This window comes from Hemicordylus capensis, chromosome 2, assembly GCF_027244095.1.
Source record: "Hemicordylus capensis ecotype Gifberg chromosome 2, rHemCap1.1.pri, whole genome shotgun sequence".
NCBI lineage: Eukaryota > Metazoa > Chordata > Lepidosauria > Squamata > Cordylidae > Hemicordylus > Hemicordylus capensis.
In genome coordinates this window covers 428,596,083-428,614,888 of record NC_069658.1, presented here as the reverse complement: position 1 = coordinate 428,614,888, position 18,806 = coordinate 428,596,083, and the positions used below count along the sequence as shown (strand labels likewise).

The following is an 18,806-nucleotide window of genomic DNA, read 5'->3' as shown; positions in this document are numbered from 1 at the left end:
CCACCTTCCCCACAGCCTGCCCTCAAGCACTTCTCACTGCATGTGAGAAAGGGCTCCTAATTTGTTTTAAACCTAAGTAGACAGTTCACAAACAAGACTGTTCCATTCAGTTCATTAGTTCCAATCCAGCTGTAACAATTAGTGGCCATAATGGGGATGTATACTAAAAGACACTTCTGCTCAGTTCCAAGTGGTTCAGGTGCACATTGTGATGCAGGTAGAATGTGCATCCACTGATCCACTGACAATAGAGAAACCCTGATGCTGTAATCTCTCATACAGAACTGGGCCATCCGGCAGAGGAATGCCTCTTTAAAAATAAATCATTGGATGAACTCATGGTTGAAGACATTCCAGAAATACTTTGTAGTGCAGCTGTCTGAAAGCAGAGTAGTGAATGAACATTGGTTTGACTTCGCTTTTTGTAGAAAGGAAATGAGCTCCTACTCCATGTCACCATCAAATCTATCTATGAGCAAAAGAGCTCGGAGGCAGAGAGTGTCAGCTTCAAAGTCTTGATGGTTGGTTTCACACCACACTTGCTGGTTGTGCACAAGGCTGGTTTTGAAGCCCCTGGGGTTCCAGGTGGGTGTGGCATTTCCTTGGGCAATCTAAAGAACTTGCTTAAAGGGAAAGAAGTGGGGATGTGTGATGTAGGCTAGAACTGCTTAGCAGGAATGAATGGAAAACGCTGTTTGGAATAGTTTAATGCAGAAATGCAGTAGTAGCTACAGTTTTTGGCAAACATGCCAGACATCAAGTTCAAGACACAGCCGTTCTAGTATACTGTGAATCAGACCAGGAGATTTTTACAAAGGTTTGAAAGAGATGGCTTGTCCATAAAAACACTGGTAAACTCGAGAAGGGGGAAATGTATTGTTTCTGATAGTCAAGACACATAGTTTAGGGGTGTGCATGGAACCAGGTTTGGTGGTTCGCTTCAAATTTGAACGAAATTCAAACTGAACTGCCAGTCTGTGAGCCAGTTTGGTCAGACCAGACAGCCACTGGCCTGCGCTGCTGGGTGGGAGCACCAGTGGAGTTTAGAGCAGCCACCGCCACTGTGCCGCTACTGAAGCCAGTAAGGTGCCCTTTCGCTGTGCCCCCAGCTACCCTTAGAAGACTTTTAAAGGGTTCCCCCACCCCTCTGCTTGTAAATGGGAATCCTCACCGGATCTCCCTTTACAACCATAGCCCTCGAATCGGGTTGAACCAGTCCATATTGGACCAGGCTTTGTCCGGTTCGTATTTGGACCAGCTGCCTTTTTTCTAAGGTCTGTCCCGCGAGTTTGAACCAATTGAACTGGACCAGTTCAAATAGAATCTGGTTAGATTCAAACTGGTTCTGCACACCCCTAATATAGTTCTCCTAAAGAAAAACTTATAAGTGATCTCTCTCTCTCTCTCTAGTAGTAGAATGTATGTATGTAACAGTATGTGTGTATGCATTTACACACGCATACAGGATTTAAAAAAACAAATATATATTTTTACAGGAAATACTCTTATCCCTGCTGCGTCCTTTTCAACATGTCTTTAGTTTGTGTAAGTTTTGTTTTGGTATTATTTCTATCCATTTCAAATACTGAAGAAGGTATGGCATGAATGCAGATACAAGAAAGCAATTTCCCCCCACCATGCCAGAAAGAGATTCAAATGCCCAATTTCAGTCTCTTCTGGAATTAGTAAAAGACAGAGGAGGAAAGGGGTTTTTTAAAAGTGGTCTGCAACCTTCACTTCATGGGGAAAGCCAGTGGCAGAGCATGTTGAGCATGTTGACTGTGCTGGTTTCAGTTATTGGCATCTTCAGTTAAAAGAATCTCAGGTTCCAGGGTTGAGAAAGAGCATCTGCACAAGACCATGGAGAGCCACTGCCAATCCAGAGTTTACATTACTGGACTAGATTGACCAATGGTCTGACTAGATATAAGGCAGGAGTATGACAAATTCCAGATGCCAGGTAGCCATGGCACCAAGAAATTTAACTGTGAAGCCTAGGCTAGAGTATTCAGAACCAGAGTTATTAAATAATAAAGTCTTTTACATGATCATCTGGGAGTGGTATGAGGTAGGGAAGAACCCCTATCCCAATCTCCACACATGAGCAGAAGCTCCCTTAGGATCTCTGACTGTACTCATTCCCCAGATGATCAGGCTGGTGTGTGCTCTGGTATGGAGAAAATGAAGCTGGGTCTGCGAGGATATCCCACAATGCAATGCACACACAGCAGACAGGCAGCGTTTTAGTACAGCAGCACCTCTCCTCTAACTGGAGGCCCCACTAGCCACAGAACTCCATGTTCAAGATGGCTGCCGTCTGCTCCGGAACAGTTTTAATAGCAATCTTCGCACACAAGTAACAACCCAAGGTACAGAGGCTTCTTTTCCTTTCCACCTGGGTTAAGAGTTGAGTTGAGAAGTGAGGATATCCTGTTGTGAGTGAGCTGGGTTGGCAGAAATTGTATGGGTTCACAGGCATCAGCAAACCTGGGCAACATGCCTGTTAGCTGCTTTATCCTGCTCGTGCATGACCTTAGAGTCTTTATTTGTCTCTGGCAGCCATGTTTCTGCTCTATGTATGTTACTTGTAAATGGGCTAAAGAGACACCCATTTACCCTCCATCTCAACATCTGTCACGATGTCTGGTAATTTTGTCCCGTGTCCATTGTCTGGCTCAAAAATTTTGGGGCTGTCTACTAGATCCAAAGAAAATTTGTCAAGGCCTGATGCAATGGCAAAATTTGGGTTGGGCAACTGAGTTGGGCAAGGAAAGGGCAGATTCTCTTCTAGTCTCCTCTCTGATGAGACATCACTCACCTTTAGGGCCTGTTGCAATCTTATAATACAAAGCTTGCCTAAAGTATTATTCATTACATGCATATCCTGCTTTTCTTTCACAATGGCTCTCAAGGGTTCCAGGATTCCCAGGCAATCTGGCTACCGTCAAGGCACTGACTACACCCACACCTGCTTAGCTTCGGCAAGGTGGCAGCTTCATCACACGCCTTCAGTCTGTGCTTTGGAACCTTAAAAGCAGTGGCTTAACCCTGCACCACTTGTCATGGAAAGGTGGCTGCTTTCACTATGGTGGTGCAATTTACCATTTGCATTTTTCTTCCTACAGCAGATTCCCAAGATCTGAGAGTAAAGTACATAGATGAGACAGATAATGAGGTCATTCTCACGACCAGTTCTAGCTGGGTAGGACAGGCCAAATCTAGGTAGGGCTGGTCGTCTGCAGCCCCGGGATCACTCCCGATCCCACCACTCCTCCCCTGGGTAGCCATGATCAGCAACCCAGGATTAAAGGGAAGTAAGAGGACAAGGGCACGCCTCCTATCTCACTCGATGATCGTGTGGAGCTCTGTGCTGCTTCCAGCTGCTTCCAGTCTGCTGTCTGCCATCTTGATCACAGAACCAGCGGGGAAGGAGTGGCCAGGTAGCACAGAACTTCCCCAACGCTCTGTGCTGCTTGTGCCATGCATTATGGGGTGCCTGGTGGCCCCGGCTTGCTCCCCGCTTGTCACCGCACAGCTCATGTGAGCACATGGGCAGTGCAGCCCAATGGGGGTTCTGACTGAGTGGGAGGGAGCAGGTAGGTTCCTTCTTTCCCTCTAGCTCCCCCCCCCATTTGGTCTTGAGAACAACCCCATTAACTTTGGGAGACGTTATCTGCTTTGTATGCAGCTCTAGCTCAGTGCTACAGCATAAGCTTTGTGTGCAGACAGTCTCAGCTCCACTCCGTGGCACCTCCAGCTGAAAGTACCTTAGACAGCCACAGCCACTCAGTGTTGGACTAGATGGGCCAGCAGTCTAACTCAACACGAGCCACTTCTGTGCTTTGTTGACCTCCTAGGAAAGGTGAAATACCCCAGAGCAGACAAACAAGTTCTTCTAATCAAAATTCAAACATGAGAAACACAATATGATTAAGGGTGTGACCAATGTCCGACAAAAGGGATGAAGCTCTGACTTCAGGCTCTCACACTAGCCTTTATGCAGTTCATTGTGTGCAAGGTATGTGTGCAATGCAAAGGCTAGAATGCATGCACAATTTTCTCCATCTGTTCAATACAACTGCTTCAGTTAAGCGCATGACTGAGGCTTCAGTCCTATAAGCACATGCGACTAGGTTTCTTGGAACTCAAAGGAATTAACCTCTAAGTGAGCACATAGGATTGTGTTGTAAGTCTAGCTGAAGTCAATGCAAATTTCACCTAAATGGTAAGGAACAGGTTAGGAGTGGAAGACTCAGGTTCAAATCTCCACACAGCCTTGAGGCTCACTGCATGGCTCTGGGCATTTGAGGAGGGGCCATAACTCCATGGTAGAGTATATGTAGAAAGCCCAGGTTCAACCCCTGGCATCTCCAGTCAGGAAGAAACCCCCCATTTGAAACCCTGGGAGAATTGCTGTCAATCAGCATAGGCAGTGCTGAGCTAGATAGACGAATGATTTGACTCGGTAAGAAGCAATTTCCTGTGTTCACTGGCTCTCACTGTAATGTCCTGCACAGGGTTGTTGAAAGGTGAAACAAGGGGATCCAATGCACACTATCTTTTGGAGGAAGGGTAAGACAGATAGTAAATACTTAAATACACCACAATGTGCTTTTTCCTCATGCATGTTTATTGGATGGCTATTATACAGAGAAACTAGGGCAATGAGCAACAAAGCAGGTAGGTACATAATGTATGCTACAGGGGGGGAAAACATGAGAGAAATTCAGCCCCTCCCCACTCCTTCATATCCATATCTATAATATTCAAGGTTATGCTAGACGCATGTGCACACACAGCAGCTAGGGCTTTGCACACATAAAACCCATTCTCACCCTTATGAATAAAGGCAACTATTGCTGATTGTGATAACCCTCAGGATTTGTGCTCAGCCAGCCTGTTTAACCTTGGGTAGCCCAAATCTTCTACCTAGGTCTTAACTGAGGTAGGGTAAAACTAGCAGCTGTCCTACCACGGCATTTGGTTATGTGGGGGCATTTGCCATTTTAAACTGTTCCTGGTTGTTGTTGGTTATCGTTATCATAAAGTTCTGAGGCTAGGAGGGCTAAGCTGAGGAGAGCTGCTGCTGTACTGAGGGCTGCCTCACTACTGTGTGTGCAGTGCATCATGGGATACAGCCCTCCATTTTGGCATTTCACAAAACCACAGTACATGGATGCCTGATTGTCTGGGTGGTGAGTTAGAGTCACACAGAGGCTTTGCTTTTCTGTTGGGATTGGGATAGGATCCATGAACATTAACCTGCACCTTATGAGCATATGTTTCCATTTCCCCACTTACATTCTGAGCCTAAACACATTTCCTCAGAAGTCAAGATAGGCAGTAACACCCTCTTCTGCTTTGGAGAAAGTCCTTCAGACACAATTTTTTAAGCTGAATATCCACAGAACTTCCTAGAATCTGCCTTGCACTCTAGAATATCCAGCTTTGGAGGGCATGATAGATCTCACTATTTATGTGCAGTGATTATGTTGTTATGCCATGTGGTCATCTGCACAGCACCTTCACAGTTTGATGCCATTAATGCACTCCCTTGGCACAGGAGAAACTGTATCCCTGAAACCTTCTGGACTTGTGAAAGAAGCATCTATTGGATTCTGCCATAGGCAAAACAGGAAATTCATTCACTGCTAAATTCTAGGTTTCTTTGGATTTCAGTAAGAGCTCTATTTAGAAGTTTAGAAATCTATCAATCAAGAGTCAGTGCACATGATTGCCCTGCTCATAGTGGCCATATTTATGTATAGAATCAATGGTGCCCTTTGCCATGTTCAGGCCCTGAAGTGAACTTTGGCACTCCTAATGTGACCCTCAGAAGGAGAGGTGAGCATTAGGAGGTCCTGAATTCTTTTGCAGCTCAGATTGAAACCCAGGCCATGGAAGAATTCTTGGCTTGTTCCTTCCTTAATCAGCCTCCTTTCTTCTTTCCATCACAGAACATTTCCCTGTCCTGGTTGGTACAGCAGCCAGGGTGGCATTCTAGCTGAGGGAATTGTGAAGAACAGTAGTCTCCCTTCCTCTGATGGTGTGCTGATAGCATTGGGAAATGTTGTTTTCCTAAAGGCTATTGACACTGCAGTAGCCTTTGGGAAAACTACATTTCCCAAATACCATTGGGACCTTTCATCATGAAAAAAGTATTAGCATGCTAAAAAATGAGAGGGAGGGAAAACTGCCCCCCCTTCCCGTGGCAATAGTGCTGCTACTACTACTGGCTTCACTGGGCTGCGAAATAGTTTTTTAAAGGGAAGGGATGAGGATGTTTGAAGGCTAAATTTGAATTCGCTCAAACACAATCCAAGATATTTTCTGTGGTTTTTTTTAAAAAACAAAAAACAAACAAAAACAATTTGGCTTATTATGCCAATCCAACAGGAATAGGGGGTGGGCTTGACGATGTTTATGTGTGTGCCTGTGGCAGCTGCTTGTGATGAATAGATTCTCTGACTTATTGTCACAAGCAGAACTTGCTGTTTTGAAAGCTGCAGCCCAACACAGATTGGGGAGAACACAAAACTGCAGTTCCTACTTCCAGGGAACTATTCAGAAAGTCTGTTTTGCCACAAGCCAAAAGTGGTTGCCACTGACACAGAGGGGGGAAATGTGTTTGCTTTGAGCCAGGGAGTCAAGTACACCATCCCAATCTCCAGGCATACGTGCTGAGGACATCATATGGGCCACTTCGCATGTTACTTTCCCAATTATGTACCTATCAAAAAACATAAGGCATGCATGTGACTGATGTGTGATTGCAAACACATGAATTATACAGACAGATGTGTCAGGAAACGGGCACTGGCAGCAATGCCCACTGTGTGTCCATGTGTTTGCTGTCACACAATATCTGAAGCCACCCTGGCTATCTGTAGCCCACCCCTTGAAGCTTAAGCCAGCTGACCTTCACCCACACCACTACAAGCCTAGATAAGCTTTCCTTTCCTGCTGTTTGAGAGACAGCAGGCAGAGTCATGAGCATCAAACATGGCCATTGTTCCAGGTCATTTTCTACTTGGTCTTCATTTTGCGTGACTTCCCGTAGTTAGTGGAGTGTCGTTCACCTTGATACCCACTCTTGCTACGTCTGATAGCAGACAGTGCAATTCCAGATCCACAAGCGCTGGCATCCTGCGTACTGCATTCACATCCGCTTCCTTGTCTTGCAGCATTCTGGGAACAGCCTGAGGCACTGGTTACCGCTAGGAAGGAAAAGACAACCATTTTGTGGTTATCCTCAAAACTCTAGCTGCCAAAGATAGCTTCTAGTAAGACAAATGGAGGAAAGAACAAGGGAGTCCACTTGCTACTTACTGACTGAGCTTGCACAGTCCTTGGACATCCTGTGCAGAAAAGGGAAAAAACAAAACAATGTAGCAAATTCTTCTCCAAGTATAGTGACACAATTCTGATCAAAGAGAGACCTTGACTTCCTAGAGCCCTAGATCAATATATGGTTACATGCTCCAGGAGAAGATCAAAGCCCCAGGGCATAGCTAGGCGAGAGGGGTCCCGTGTTCACCCCTCTCTCTTGTGGCCCCCCAGAGTGAGGGAGTGAGGGAAGAAAATAGGGAGGGGTAGAGCTGGGGAGGCCCTCAGGGACTGGGGCCCCTGGGTTCTTTGAACCCTTTCACTCAATTAATAGCTACACCCCTGCAAAGCCCCTCTTCAACATCTTTCTTCCGCAGTTCGTCCTGCTTTAAACCTACTTTGGGTTTAGATTTTCTTACTCAGTGGCTGCATATCCCATTTTTCTTCTTCATTCTATCCTGTGCATAATTTTTCTTTATTTAATTATTTATTTAACATATTTATATACCTCTACCAAAATCCCTAGGCGGTTTACAATGACAAAAAAAACCCCAAAAGATAAACGCATTTAAAACATACATACAATTTAAAGTTAAAACAATCAATAACATTCAACTTAAAACCACTAAAACTTCCACTAAAAAGCTTGGCAGAAGAGATGTGTCTTCAGTTGTTTCCTCAAAGCCATCAGGGATGGAGCAGCATTAATCTCAGCAGGAAGTGCATTCCACAGCCCTGGGGCAACTACAGAGAAGGTTCGCCTCCGAGTTGTTATCGGAGGAACCCAATGGCACCCTCAGATGAAAAATAATGTTGACATGTGGCACAAAAAGCGTAAGGCTCCCATGTGATTTTTAGAGCCTTGTAGAAAAGGAAGCTCCCGGTTTAAATTCTGAAAGGCTAAGCAAAGGTGCACACAAAGCACTATATTTGTGTTACTTTCAAAGTATTATTTGTATTATTTATATTTTGATTTATCATCTGTACATCTGATTTGGGGAGGACCAGATGCACGCTGTCCTTGTCATAAGTGTCCTCATCCATTTGATCCATGAAATAACTTAGCACACCCACCTGTCCTCTTCCCCTTCCATTAGCCTTTTGTAGGTCTCAATCTCAATATCTAGGGCCATCTTCACAATCAGGAGTTCCTGGTAGTCACGGAACAGGCACACCAGCGCATCCTTGCCTTTCCGAAGCGCCTCTGCCAGCTCAGCATATTTCTGCTGGGCGTCTTTGAGGGCACAATCGCCTCCTTCCGTAGCATCGCAAATGGCCTTCTGCAGTTCTTCATTCTGGAAAGATTATTGGATAATGCCAACCTTCACTCCCTTGTTCCACATAACCAGATCACAGCCTTTTGCTTGACTGCTCTGGGATTATTCTGCTATGGTTATGCTATGGCGCCACACTCATGATCAGAAACATGGATTAGAGTCCCCACACCATTTAGAGGCATGCATGGAAAGAATGGACTGGGGGGTGGGGGGTGGGAAGTCATTATTTTACCACTCTTCAACCACCCTGATGGTTCCTAACCTCCGTGACATGTGATCATGAGTATGCTCCCCTGGTTCTCTCCATTGCCTACCCATGTACCACTCCCCTCCTCCTTTACAGATACAGGACACCAAGGAGGAGAATGGACTGGCTCTCCACAGGCTGTGCGATCAAGGCAGGCAGGAGGGGGCAGGTGAGGTGGCCAGGTGAAATGGCTGCAGAACCTGCCTCTCACCACCTGATAATATGCCACTTGAGGAGAACAGGAACAGCATACCAAGTCAGGTGTCTTGTGCATAGGCTGTCACATGGGATACCTTAAAGGGGAACCCATGGGATTCTGCATACTTTATTGGGTTAATCCCCAGCCACACACACAACCACACACACAGAAACCTGTTTTCTACACAAAAACTGATTTTCCCACACTGAGCCCATTCTCACAACCAGCCCTACCTGTCCTACCCAGGTAAGGCTGGTCATCCGGGCCCCTGGGATCGCTCCCAATTGCACTGTTCCTTCCCTGGGTAGCCATAACCAGACAAGTATATGTCTCCTATCTCGCTCATTGGTCGTCTGGGACAGCGCACTGCCAGCAGCTGCTCCCAGTCTGCCAGCAGCCATCTTTATCATAGGGAAGGTGTGGCTAGGAAGTACAGTGCATTGTGGGATACCTGCTGGTCCTGGTGCCCCCGTCCCGCCAATTGCTGCTGGGCTTGCCGCTGCACTGCTCATGTGGGTGTGCAGGCAGCAGAGCTCAACAGAGGCTCTGATCATGTGGGGGGAAGCAGGTAGGTTCCTACAGAGGCGTATCTAGGGAAAATAGCGCCTAGGGCAAGCACTGAAATTGCGCCCTCTGTCCAAGCATCTGACACCCATCTTTCAGATAACTTTACCATAATATCAGCTCAAAAATACAAGTCAGGCTCATTAATCTTTTAATATTTCAAAAACTATTTTAGCAGTGGACTTAGCCAGATCAAAAAAATGCTGGAAAACTACAAATTTCAGTATGCTGGGGCTCATGAAATACCCAAATACTATGTGGAGGTGTACTTGGAAAACTAAACAGAAGTGCCTGTCTAATTCTCTACTATGTATTGTAGCATCACCATTACATAAGTTTTAAAAATCAATGGAGAATTTGACTTTTCCCAGATACTCTGTAAATAATAAAGGCTATGCAGAGTAAACTGTGTCACTGCTTGGAATATATTCTAGTCTTTCAGAAAGACAGTTAAAATGAGAGAAAGAGAGCAAGAAACTTCCAGTGGGCCTTAATATTAAGGATTTCACACTGATTCAAAGACAAATTCACCATTAATAGCCATATTAGCAAGACATCACATTTAACTCACTTATCACAAGAAGCAAAGTAAGAGCAAATGAATACAATCCTAGCTCATAAGCATCAGCTCAGTATTCACAAGCCCTGATTCTCTGTACATAGTGCCAATCTGAATATGTGTACAGTGACTTATATTATATATTATTAGTTTTTTACCTGTAGCCCCTTTGGGGGGCTTCCTAAAGGCTGGGGGGTTTGCAAAGGTTCCTCCTCCCCCCACTGGCCTCTAAGGCCTCGCAGGGACCATTTGAGCATGTGCAGTGGCCATTTAAAAAAATCTTTTTTTAAAATGGCCACTGAAAACAAAATGGCCACCGCACATGCTCAAATGGCCTCTGCAAGGCCTGGCATGACCTAGGGCCTCACAGAGGCCATTTGAGCATGCACGGTGGCCATTTTGTTTTTGGCAGCCATTTCCCCCCTAAAAATTAATTTTACAAAATGGCGCCCCCCTTCAAGTGGCGCCCAGGGCACGTGCCCTGCCTGCCCTACCCCTAGATACGCCCCGGGGTTCCTGCCTCCCCTACAGCCCACTTGTTTGTTCATGAGAATTGGCTCATAGACTACAAACGTTGGCAGACTTCAGACATTTCTAGCTTCCATTTCTTTGTTTAAAAGAGGCAAGTATCCTGTTTCTGTGGTTATGGTGACATTGTGGATTTGTTGACAAAGCTGACATTGTTTCTGGACTGTTGGCAAAAGACTAAACTCTCTTCCAACTGTTAGAAGAGGGGCTTGTAATCTCCATATCTTTCCCTTCTTTCCCATATACACCATGTCCTTCCCCACAATTCTCCACAGCCACTACCCATAATAATCTCTTATGTTCTTACTCCTTTACTATCTGTATCCTAAAATCAGAATAACTCATTCAGGTTTTGTAATAGAAATGAATAACGGAAACTACATGAGTTTACACAAAGCAATATATAGGCCTTGTGTAGGATTTATAATCTGAGTTTTCTGGCTGTAGAACTGTGCATCTTGAATGCAGAATTTTAGTTTCCTTATATATAAGGAATATTTTATATATTTCATGCAAGTGGAAAAAATACCTCCAACCTTACCTCCTTTTGCACTTTCTGAATTTCACACTGGAGTCTCTCAATCTGTCCGATGAGCTCCGAAATCAGATGCTCATGTTTCTTCAGGTCCCCCTCGAAACAGCACCTCTTGCTTTGAGCCTCTTCATACTGAAAGTGTCAATATAAGATGGCTTTTGCTTATCAGAGGAAGCTACTGTTAGGGCAACTGGATGCAAAGCAGGACTGAGCGCCTGTACCTTTAGCCACCCAATGGCGCAGCAGGGAAATGACCTGACTAGCAAGCCAGAGGTTGCAGGTTCAAATCCCTGCTGGTATGTTTCCCAGACTATGGGAAACACCTATATCAGGCAGTAGCAATATAGGAAGATGTTGAAAGGCATCGTCTCATACTGTGCGGGAGGAGGCAACAGTAAACCCCTCCAATGGTAAACCCCTCCCCTACCAAAGAAAACCACAGGGCTCTGTGAGCACCAGGAGTCGACATCGACTCAACAGCACACTTTACCTTTACCTTTACCTTTAGTGTAGAAGACAGGATCCAGGCAGGTGAAGTTTGTGATGAAAAGGTGAGAAGAGCAGCAGCACCTGGATTAGTTCCCTTTTCTACACAACTACGAAAGGTTTAGGAGCCCTGTCCTCCATTGCACCTGCTCATCTTAGCTATAATAAGGTGGGCTGAGAGCAAGGTTATTTATTTTAAGAGACAGTCCTTGGTTTAAAAGGTTCTCCTTCAGAATCACATATCACCACACTTTCCTAGAGCAGTGGCTGGGGATGATGGGAGCTGTAGTTCAACAGCACCTGGAGAGCCAAGGTTTTCTACCTGGGCCATAGAAAGCAGGCCTTTTCTTTCCGAGCTGTAGTGGCAAAACGCAGAGGCAATTCTGCAGGAAAGTGGGCTAAGGAATCCCAGCCTGCTTTCCTGTGGTCGTGTGCTGCCACACGGCTCCCAGCAGTAAACCACAGAAAATACCCCCACCCTTAAGTGAGTTTAGCAGAGTGAGTGCTCCGCTAACCCCGTTTGTCCAGTCACGAGTCTCTGCGGTTCGGCTGCATGCCGCGGCGACTCAGAAGGCTACAACAAGCCTCCTGGCATGGGGGTCTCTCCATGGGGGCATGCTAGGACTTCTGTGGGCCAGGTGGCCCCCGATCCCCACCGCCCCTACTGGCTCCGTGACAGAGCCGGTAGTCATGTGGGCAGCTGATCCGGCTGCCCAGGGCTGGCTCTGGATCATCTGCAGGGAGAGCGGATCAAGCCCACTCTCCCCACAATAGCCTTGCAGGCTCTACACACGGATCATGTGTAGAGCCTCACAGTGGTATCCTTGAAGAAGCACTAGAGGAAAACTATGTGAAGTCCCCGTCTTCTCCCTGCCCTGACCTCTAGTTATTTCAGGTTATGCAGGTGGCCTAAAAAATCACTAGAGTCAAGACCTGTGGACCTGAAGGAATACATGTGAATAGGGGCCAGTCTTATTGATTTGTTGTCATTTGCTGTGCTGGATGTTAGAAAAGTCTTGCTAGAAGCAGCCCAGTGTTTTCTAAGTTTGTTGGAATCCAAGCAGTGGGCACTGGCTGAGCACCACTCAGGGCCTCATGAGGGCCCATGGCTGACTCCTGAAGCCCATTTATCCAAGCTGCACCTTGACAGTGATGTTGCTCTGTTACTGCTGCTTTCTCTTGTCTTCCTCATCCACCATTGGGCCTCCTCCAGAGGCCCCTGGGATGGTGTGCATCAGGTGACTGGGGCATCTGGAAAGTCTAGATTGGCACTGATGCTCTGCAGCAGCACTGAAGGAGAAACTGTCATTGCTCTGCTGCTTAGGAGGCTGGTTGCTTGTGGTTCAGTCACCATCGAGGGAGCTGTGGGTTGGGCTTGGTCGGTCGGGTGTTATCAAGGGGTCGTAGGCCACCCTGGGTGCCACCAATTGGTCTCAAGTCAGGCACCATTGGGGGGCCTACTGAAGGGTTTTGCCCGGGGATCTTCCACGACCTGGCATCAGCCCTGTCTCCTCATTTTCTATTGAACCTATTACAGGCAACATTGCAGGGTTTCTTAACTTTGGGCCCCCAGATGATGACGGACCACAACTCCCATCATCCCCAGCCACAATGGACATGTTGATGGACTACAACTCCCATCATCCCCAGCCACAATGGACATGGTTGGGGATGATAGGAGTTGTAGTCCATCAACATCTGGGGGCCCAAGGTTAAGAAACCCTGTACTACTGCATTCCTAACATTTTGCCTCAGTCCATTTGCAGATAGATGGATTTTGCTTATTTCCTTCACAGAAAATGGACCTTCCTGCAAAAACCATCCGAAGCAAAGCAATAGCTTTATCACATGGCACAACTATGAGAGCGATGGAAAGTCCCTGACTACTGAGACTTTGATTAGGCAACTGTTTTATAGCTGCTTCCCTCACAAAGTTTTCTTATATAGATTTAACTAAGCACTTATTCGGCAACAACTCCATTTTCTCCTTTCCTTTCCTTTCCCCTCACTTTCCCTTTCTGACTCCACCCTCCCCCACACCACTACAGGATCGCCACTGGGACAAACTTCTAAGCAACAAAACATGAAAGATACTGGATAGAATACAATCGCAACCCTTTTAAAAGACCCTGATCCCTTTTAAAAGATCTGGAAGGCTACACAACCTGTTCTTAATTGGTTACCTTGTTGTTGTTAGTCCTCCTCCACGAGCTCCCTTTGTGTTGTTGTGACTCAACTACTACTCGATGAATACTCCATTGCTGGCCTACTCCACTCCACAAAGCCACCAGTGTTCCGGCCACCAGTGTTCAGGTTAACAACGGACACTAGTAGCGGCCATCTAGTAGGAGCACCCACTCAGGCTCACGTCCTCCTGGGCCCGTCTCGCCCTCCTTCCAGCCACCCGTGTTCAGCTTAACAAAGTCACCAGTGTTCCAGCCACCAGTGTTCCTGTTACTGTGCTCTGCTTCTTTGACCTTCACTACTCAAATTATGTGGGGAGAGGGGGGTGGGGCTATTCACAAAATCCACAAGCTCCGCTCCTTGATCTTCTTCAATTTTAGCCAAATGTTGCTGGTCTTCTGTAGCCTTCAGAAACAGCAGCTAAGAGGTACTGTTACATCACAATAGGAAATGGGGCCCCTTGTAATTGATGTCCATTTTATTTTCAGGCTGAAAAGAATTTTATCACACCCCCTCCCCAATTATGACACACACCTGACATACATACAACACCACTTCCCCAGAAACAACCACTTCCTTCACACCATTTGTAAATATTATCCGAATATTAACACTAGAAGTGGAAATTAAGATTTTTATAGCTTTGTATTTTGAGTTCCACAGTCAACATTAAATGTTGTATTCCAGGTTAATTCCATTTCTAGCATGTTCTGTGATCCATCTTTTAAAAGAGCTCTGAAGGACACGCAAGGCACTGTTGATTTTGGAATGTTTTCTCAACCATTGATCCTTGGCTTCATCCTGTACCCCAGCGATCTTCACTATTTTTCAAGAGGGGGCCACTTTGGCAAAAAATTCAGTGTGAGAGCCATTGACCTTTGCACAATACTGCACTTTTCTCAGGGGTGCACAGCTTCCAATATGGTGCAGGGATTCAAGACGGTGCCCTCCTCCCCACAGGTAACAGGGACCGCCACTGGACCCCAGGCCTTACAATGAAGAACACTGTTGTACCCTAAGAACTGCTTAGGTAAAATGACAACATCCATCAATGAGCCTCTAACTCTTGGCCCACTCTGTGGCTGAAGGCTTCTGGTTCAATTGGCTTGAAGGCGCTTGATCTGATTGGATTCTGCCTGGACAACTGTCCTTTTGGGTGCTCACTCATTAAGTGTCACTCTCAGCTCGTGACAAATACTATAGTCACAGTTTTTAGCTAGGTAGGCCTTTAGTACTGCTGGAAGTCAACAGACAAGGAAGCCCTGAGCATATAAAGCTATGTTTTGAGAAGATATTGAAAGTGGTCAAATAAATATATACAAGCTTAACCTGTGGAGAGCATCTGCATGCTAGTACTTGATTGCTCCCTTCACGCCCTGCCACAGCCACCCTCACCTCAGAGATCTCTCCACCTTCACCTGAGCTGCACTCCTGCTCCTTCTCCTCCATCCAGTAGTTTCCATCCATCTTGGTCACTCCTCCATCCCTTTACTCCACCCCCCTCACCCCCGTTGGTCATGATTGCAGCGTTGCTGGTGCCTATTGGCCAAGCTGCAGCCCCTATCCTCAGAAACCTCTCCACTCTCATCCGAGTCCCACTCCTGCTCCTTCCCACAGGAGCAGGAGCAGCAGCAGAGGTTGACTGGGCCCTTCCTCGCTGCCACTACTGCCATGACCGCTTGTTCACCTCAAGCCGCTGACAGGCCCGGGCTCCTCCCTTGCTTGCCTGCCTCCCTCCCGCCAATGGCCTAAGTAGCCCCAAACAGCAGCAGTGCTTGACTGGGCCCTTCCTTGCTGCCCATAGGTGGGAGTGAGCACTAGCCCCCCTATCCTGGGCCACAGCTGCGGCGGGTGGCGGCGGATGGCAGAGAAGTATAGAGCGACGCCGAGGCTTGCCGTCCGGCCCGGCGTCGCTTCCAAACTGCAAGGCGCGCCTGCGCAGTTCAATCTATAAACTGCGCAGTTAATAGACTGAACTGCGCAGGAGCGCCTCGCAGTTTGGAAGCGACACCACTGACAGGAAGATCCGCTGACAAGCTCAGGCCCGTCCCTCACCCTCCCTTCCTTCTCTCTTCCCCTCCCTTCTTTTTCTCTCTTTCTCTCTCCTCCACTCGCTCTTCCCCTCTGTCTCCCACCCTCCCTTTCCCCCCTTTCTCTTTCTCTCTCTCTCCCTTCCTGAGTTAACAGATATTGTTCATTTTGTTTCCTCATCTAATTCACACAATGGCATCCTCCTTCTCCTGAAGGGGCTCTTTCCTCCCTCACAACTCCTCTCTTTGCAGACCCCTGCCCACTATCCTTTTATATATCTATTATATTAATTATCCTGGGTGTGGCTTGGAATGTGCGTCCCAGCACCCAGCTGATTGGCTGGGCAGCGGATGCACCTGATTGGCTGAGGCACACCCAGGATGATTAGTCGCCGTGGCAGCGGGCCTGGTCGTGGAGGCCAGAGGTGGTGAAGGGCCCGGCCCACCCATGGAGGCAAGGCCCAGGAGGGGGAAAAGAAAGTGCGGGGGCAGAAGTGGCAGTGGGGAGGAGAGGCGGCTGGGCCCGGAATCAGAGACTGGGGCAGAAGGTGTGGGGTGGGGGGAGAGGTAACCGCCGGCCCCAAAGAGCGCACAGATGATCTGTGTGGGGTTGGCTAGTATATATAGATTCCTCTCCTCTGCAACCAAGAACATCTTCTGACCAGTAACAGGTGCATTCCAACTGTCTTTAACCATTACAGGTTCCTCCTCCCTATCTGCCTATGGAATCCTCACTGCCCACTCACCATGGCGCCACAGGCTCTTCCTCCCTATCTACATATGGAATCCCCACTGCCCAATCACCATGGTGCTTCTGCTCTCACAGGCTCCTCCTCCCTATCAGCATATGGAATCTCCACTGCACAATCACCACGGTGCTTCTGCTCATGAACTCTTGCGAGAGCTGCCACACATGGGATTAGCCATGGGTATGCCTTAGATAATTAGATAGATAGATAGATGGGAGTGATAACGAGAACATATTTAGTAATTCAGTACCTATAAGCACTGCATTTTACCTTTATCAGTTAAGCCTTTGGTTTTTAAGAATTACCATAAATTGAATTATTGTGAAGTTTTATTTGGACTCCAGCACATACCTTGCTATGGTAAAAGGCATCTGCTTCATCTTTGCTCCTCTGGACAACTTCTTCATACTCCTTCCTGATGATGGCAATAGCACTGTCCATGTCTAAGCTTCTGCAGTTGTCCATTTTCACAACCACGTCCAGGTCTCCAGCATGATTGCCTAACTGCTCTCGTTCCTGTGTGTTGATCCAAATGCACTATCAGTTCTTTAGCCCACTTTCTCCCTCAGACTTCTCCCCTCCAACTTTCTGAGGGTTTTAATATGGCAAATCTTGAAAACTGAAGCAATGCTAAGGGCTGGTTCACACATGTACATTTGCTTGATTTCTCATCATTCGAATAGCCATGCTTTTGGCACTAATGTACACATTTAGTTGAGAATCATCATAGACTCTTAGCTGAATGTGTACATTGGTGCCCATGAGAGGTACTGTATTTGAGTTGACATCAGGGGTTCTCTCTGTGTTGATTAATCTGTGATTACTTATTCACACATTTAAGTCATCACACAATGGTGCACTCAATGAGTGCTCAACTTGCCTGTGTGAACTGGGCCCAAGCAGAATGCATAGCATTCTGGCAAAAAATTGTATTGTTCAGTATACTTTGATGTGGCCCAAAATTAGGCCCAATCCACTTGCAAATCCAGGGAAAGCTCACGTTGCGTAGAAAGAGATGCAAAATTATGGCAAACAACCATTGGAATGTATTAATCAGTTTAACCTTCAGGAAATACTTTGCTCCTCCCTTTCCCAGTATTAATTTAGATTTTTACCTTGAGATATACTGATTGAGTAGGGGTAATATGGAGGGGGAGTATACCACTTTAAGGGCACTCTTAGAGACATAAGCAGCTGCTTCTTAATGAGTCAAACCATTGGTCTGTCTAGTCCATCTATTATACTGCTTTGAGAACCGCTTTGAGAGTGGTCTGAGTCAGACCATTGCTCCATCTAGTTCAGTCCATCTAATATACCACTTTGAGAACATTTGTTGAAAAGCAATATATAAATATTATTATTATCAATAGTAGTAGTAGTAGTGTCCACACTGATTGGCAGCAGTTCTCCAGGACTATGGATATTTCCCACCCTACCTGGAAATGCCAGGGGTTGAACATGAGACCTTTGGCAAGCAAAGCATCTACATTTTCACTGAGCTATAGCCCCATCCTTTTCTTACTTACCTTCTCATATAAGTATCTGAGGAATTCGATCTCTTGACACAGAAGATTGACCTTGATCTCCAGCTCTGCATTGGTCGAAGAGCTACAATCCATATCCTACAAATACGACATTTCCAGATTATTCTCTCTTTCTTATATTTATTTATTTATAATATGTCTATACTGTATTTATTCATAGTCCTCTGTTTGGACAATTTCAAAGGGAAGGGGAAATCACACTAAAAGTTTGCTTAAATGATCAGGGATATGCAAAGTTGCTTCATAGGCTGCAAATCTGTTGCAGCTACCCGGAATCAACAAACTTTCTTTATACCAGGAAAGAATTCCAGGGTTTTTAAGATCCATCTCATGTTACATGCAGGTTACTTTCCAATCACTATAGCTTGTACTGAATTGTGAACTCAACCCACAGCTGCACACTACCAATAATGCCTATCCTCTTACTTGTGTTATCAGTCTATAACAGAGGCAAAAATGGGAGTGCTCTTTTTTCTTGCTGATTATCAGCTGAAACAGAGGTGAGTAAAATGTCCCTGATTATCTAGGGGCTCTTCTTCTGGTTTCCAGATAGTTTTCAACTTCTGTTTTAATCAACA

General features: G+C 46.3%; 1 protein-coding gene across 1 annotated transcript; it reads right to left on the bottom strand.

Moving 5' to 3' along the window:
• Window positions 1-6,063: 6,063 nt before the first annotated feature.
• On the bottom strand, window positions 6,064-15,372 carry LOC128342388 (keratin, type II cytoskeletal 4-like). The gene is made up of 5 exons (XM_053289649.1): window positions 15,301-15,372; window positions 11,242-11,367; window positions 8,401-8,621; window positions 7,330-7,358; window positions 6,064-7,217 (listed from the first exon to the last, which is right to left on the bottom strand). The coding sequence occupies exons 1-5, from the start codon at window positions 15,370-15,372 to the stop codon at window positions 7,027-7,029; spliced, it is 639 nt and encodes a 212-aa protein (XP_053145624.1). The 3' UTR covers window positions 6,064-7,026.
• Between the last annotated feature and the right edge of the window lie 3,434 nt (window positions 15,373-18,806).

Excerpts from the sequence above, each read along its gene's own strand:
- LOC128342388 (XM_053289649.1), bottom strand. The coding sequence starts at position 15,372 with ATGGATGGAAACTACTGGATGGAGGAGAAGGAGCAGGAGTGCAGCTCA. Across the intron at positions 8,622-11,241 it reads TTCAGAAAGTGCAAAAGGAG|AATGAAGAACTGCAGAAGGC; the intron begins GTAAGGTTGGAG and ends TAATCTTTCCAG. Across the intron at positions 7,218-7,329 it reads GGACTGTGCAAGCTCAGTCA|CGGTAACCAGTGCCTCAGGC; the intron begins GTAAGTAGCAAG and ends TTTCCTTCCTAG.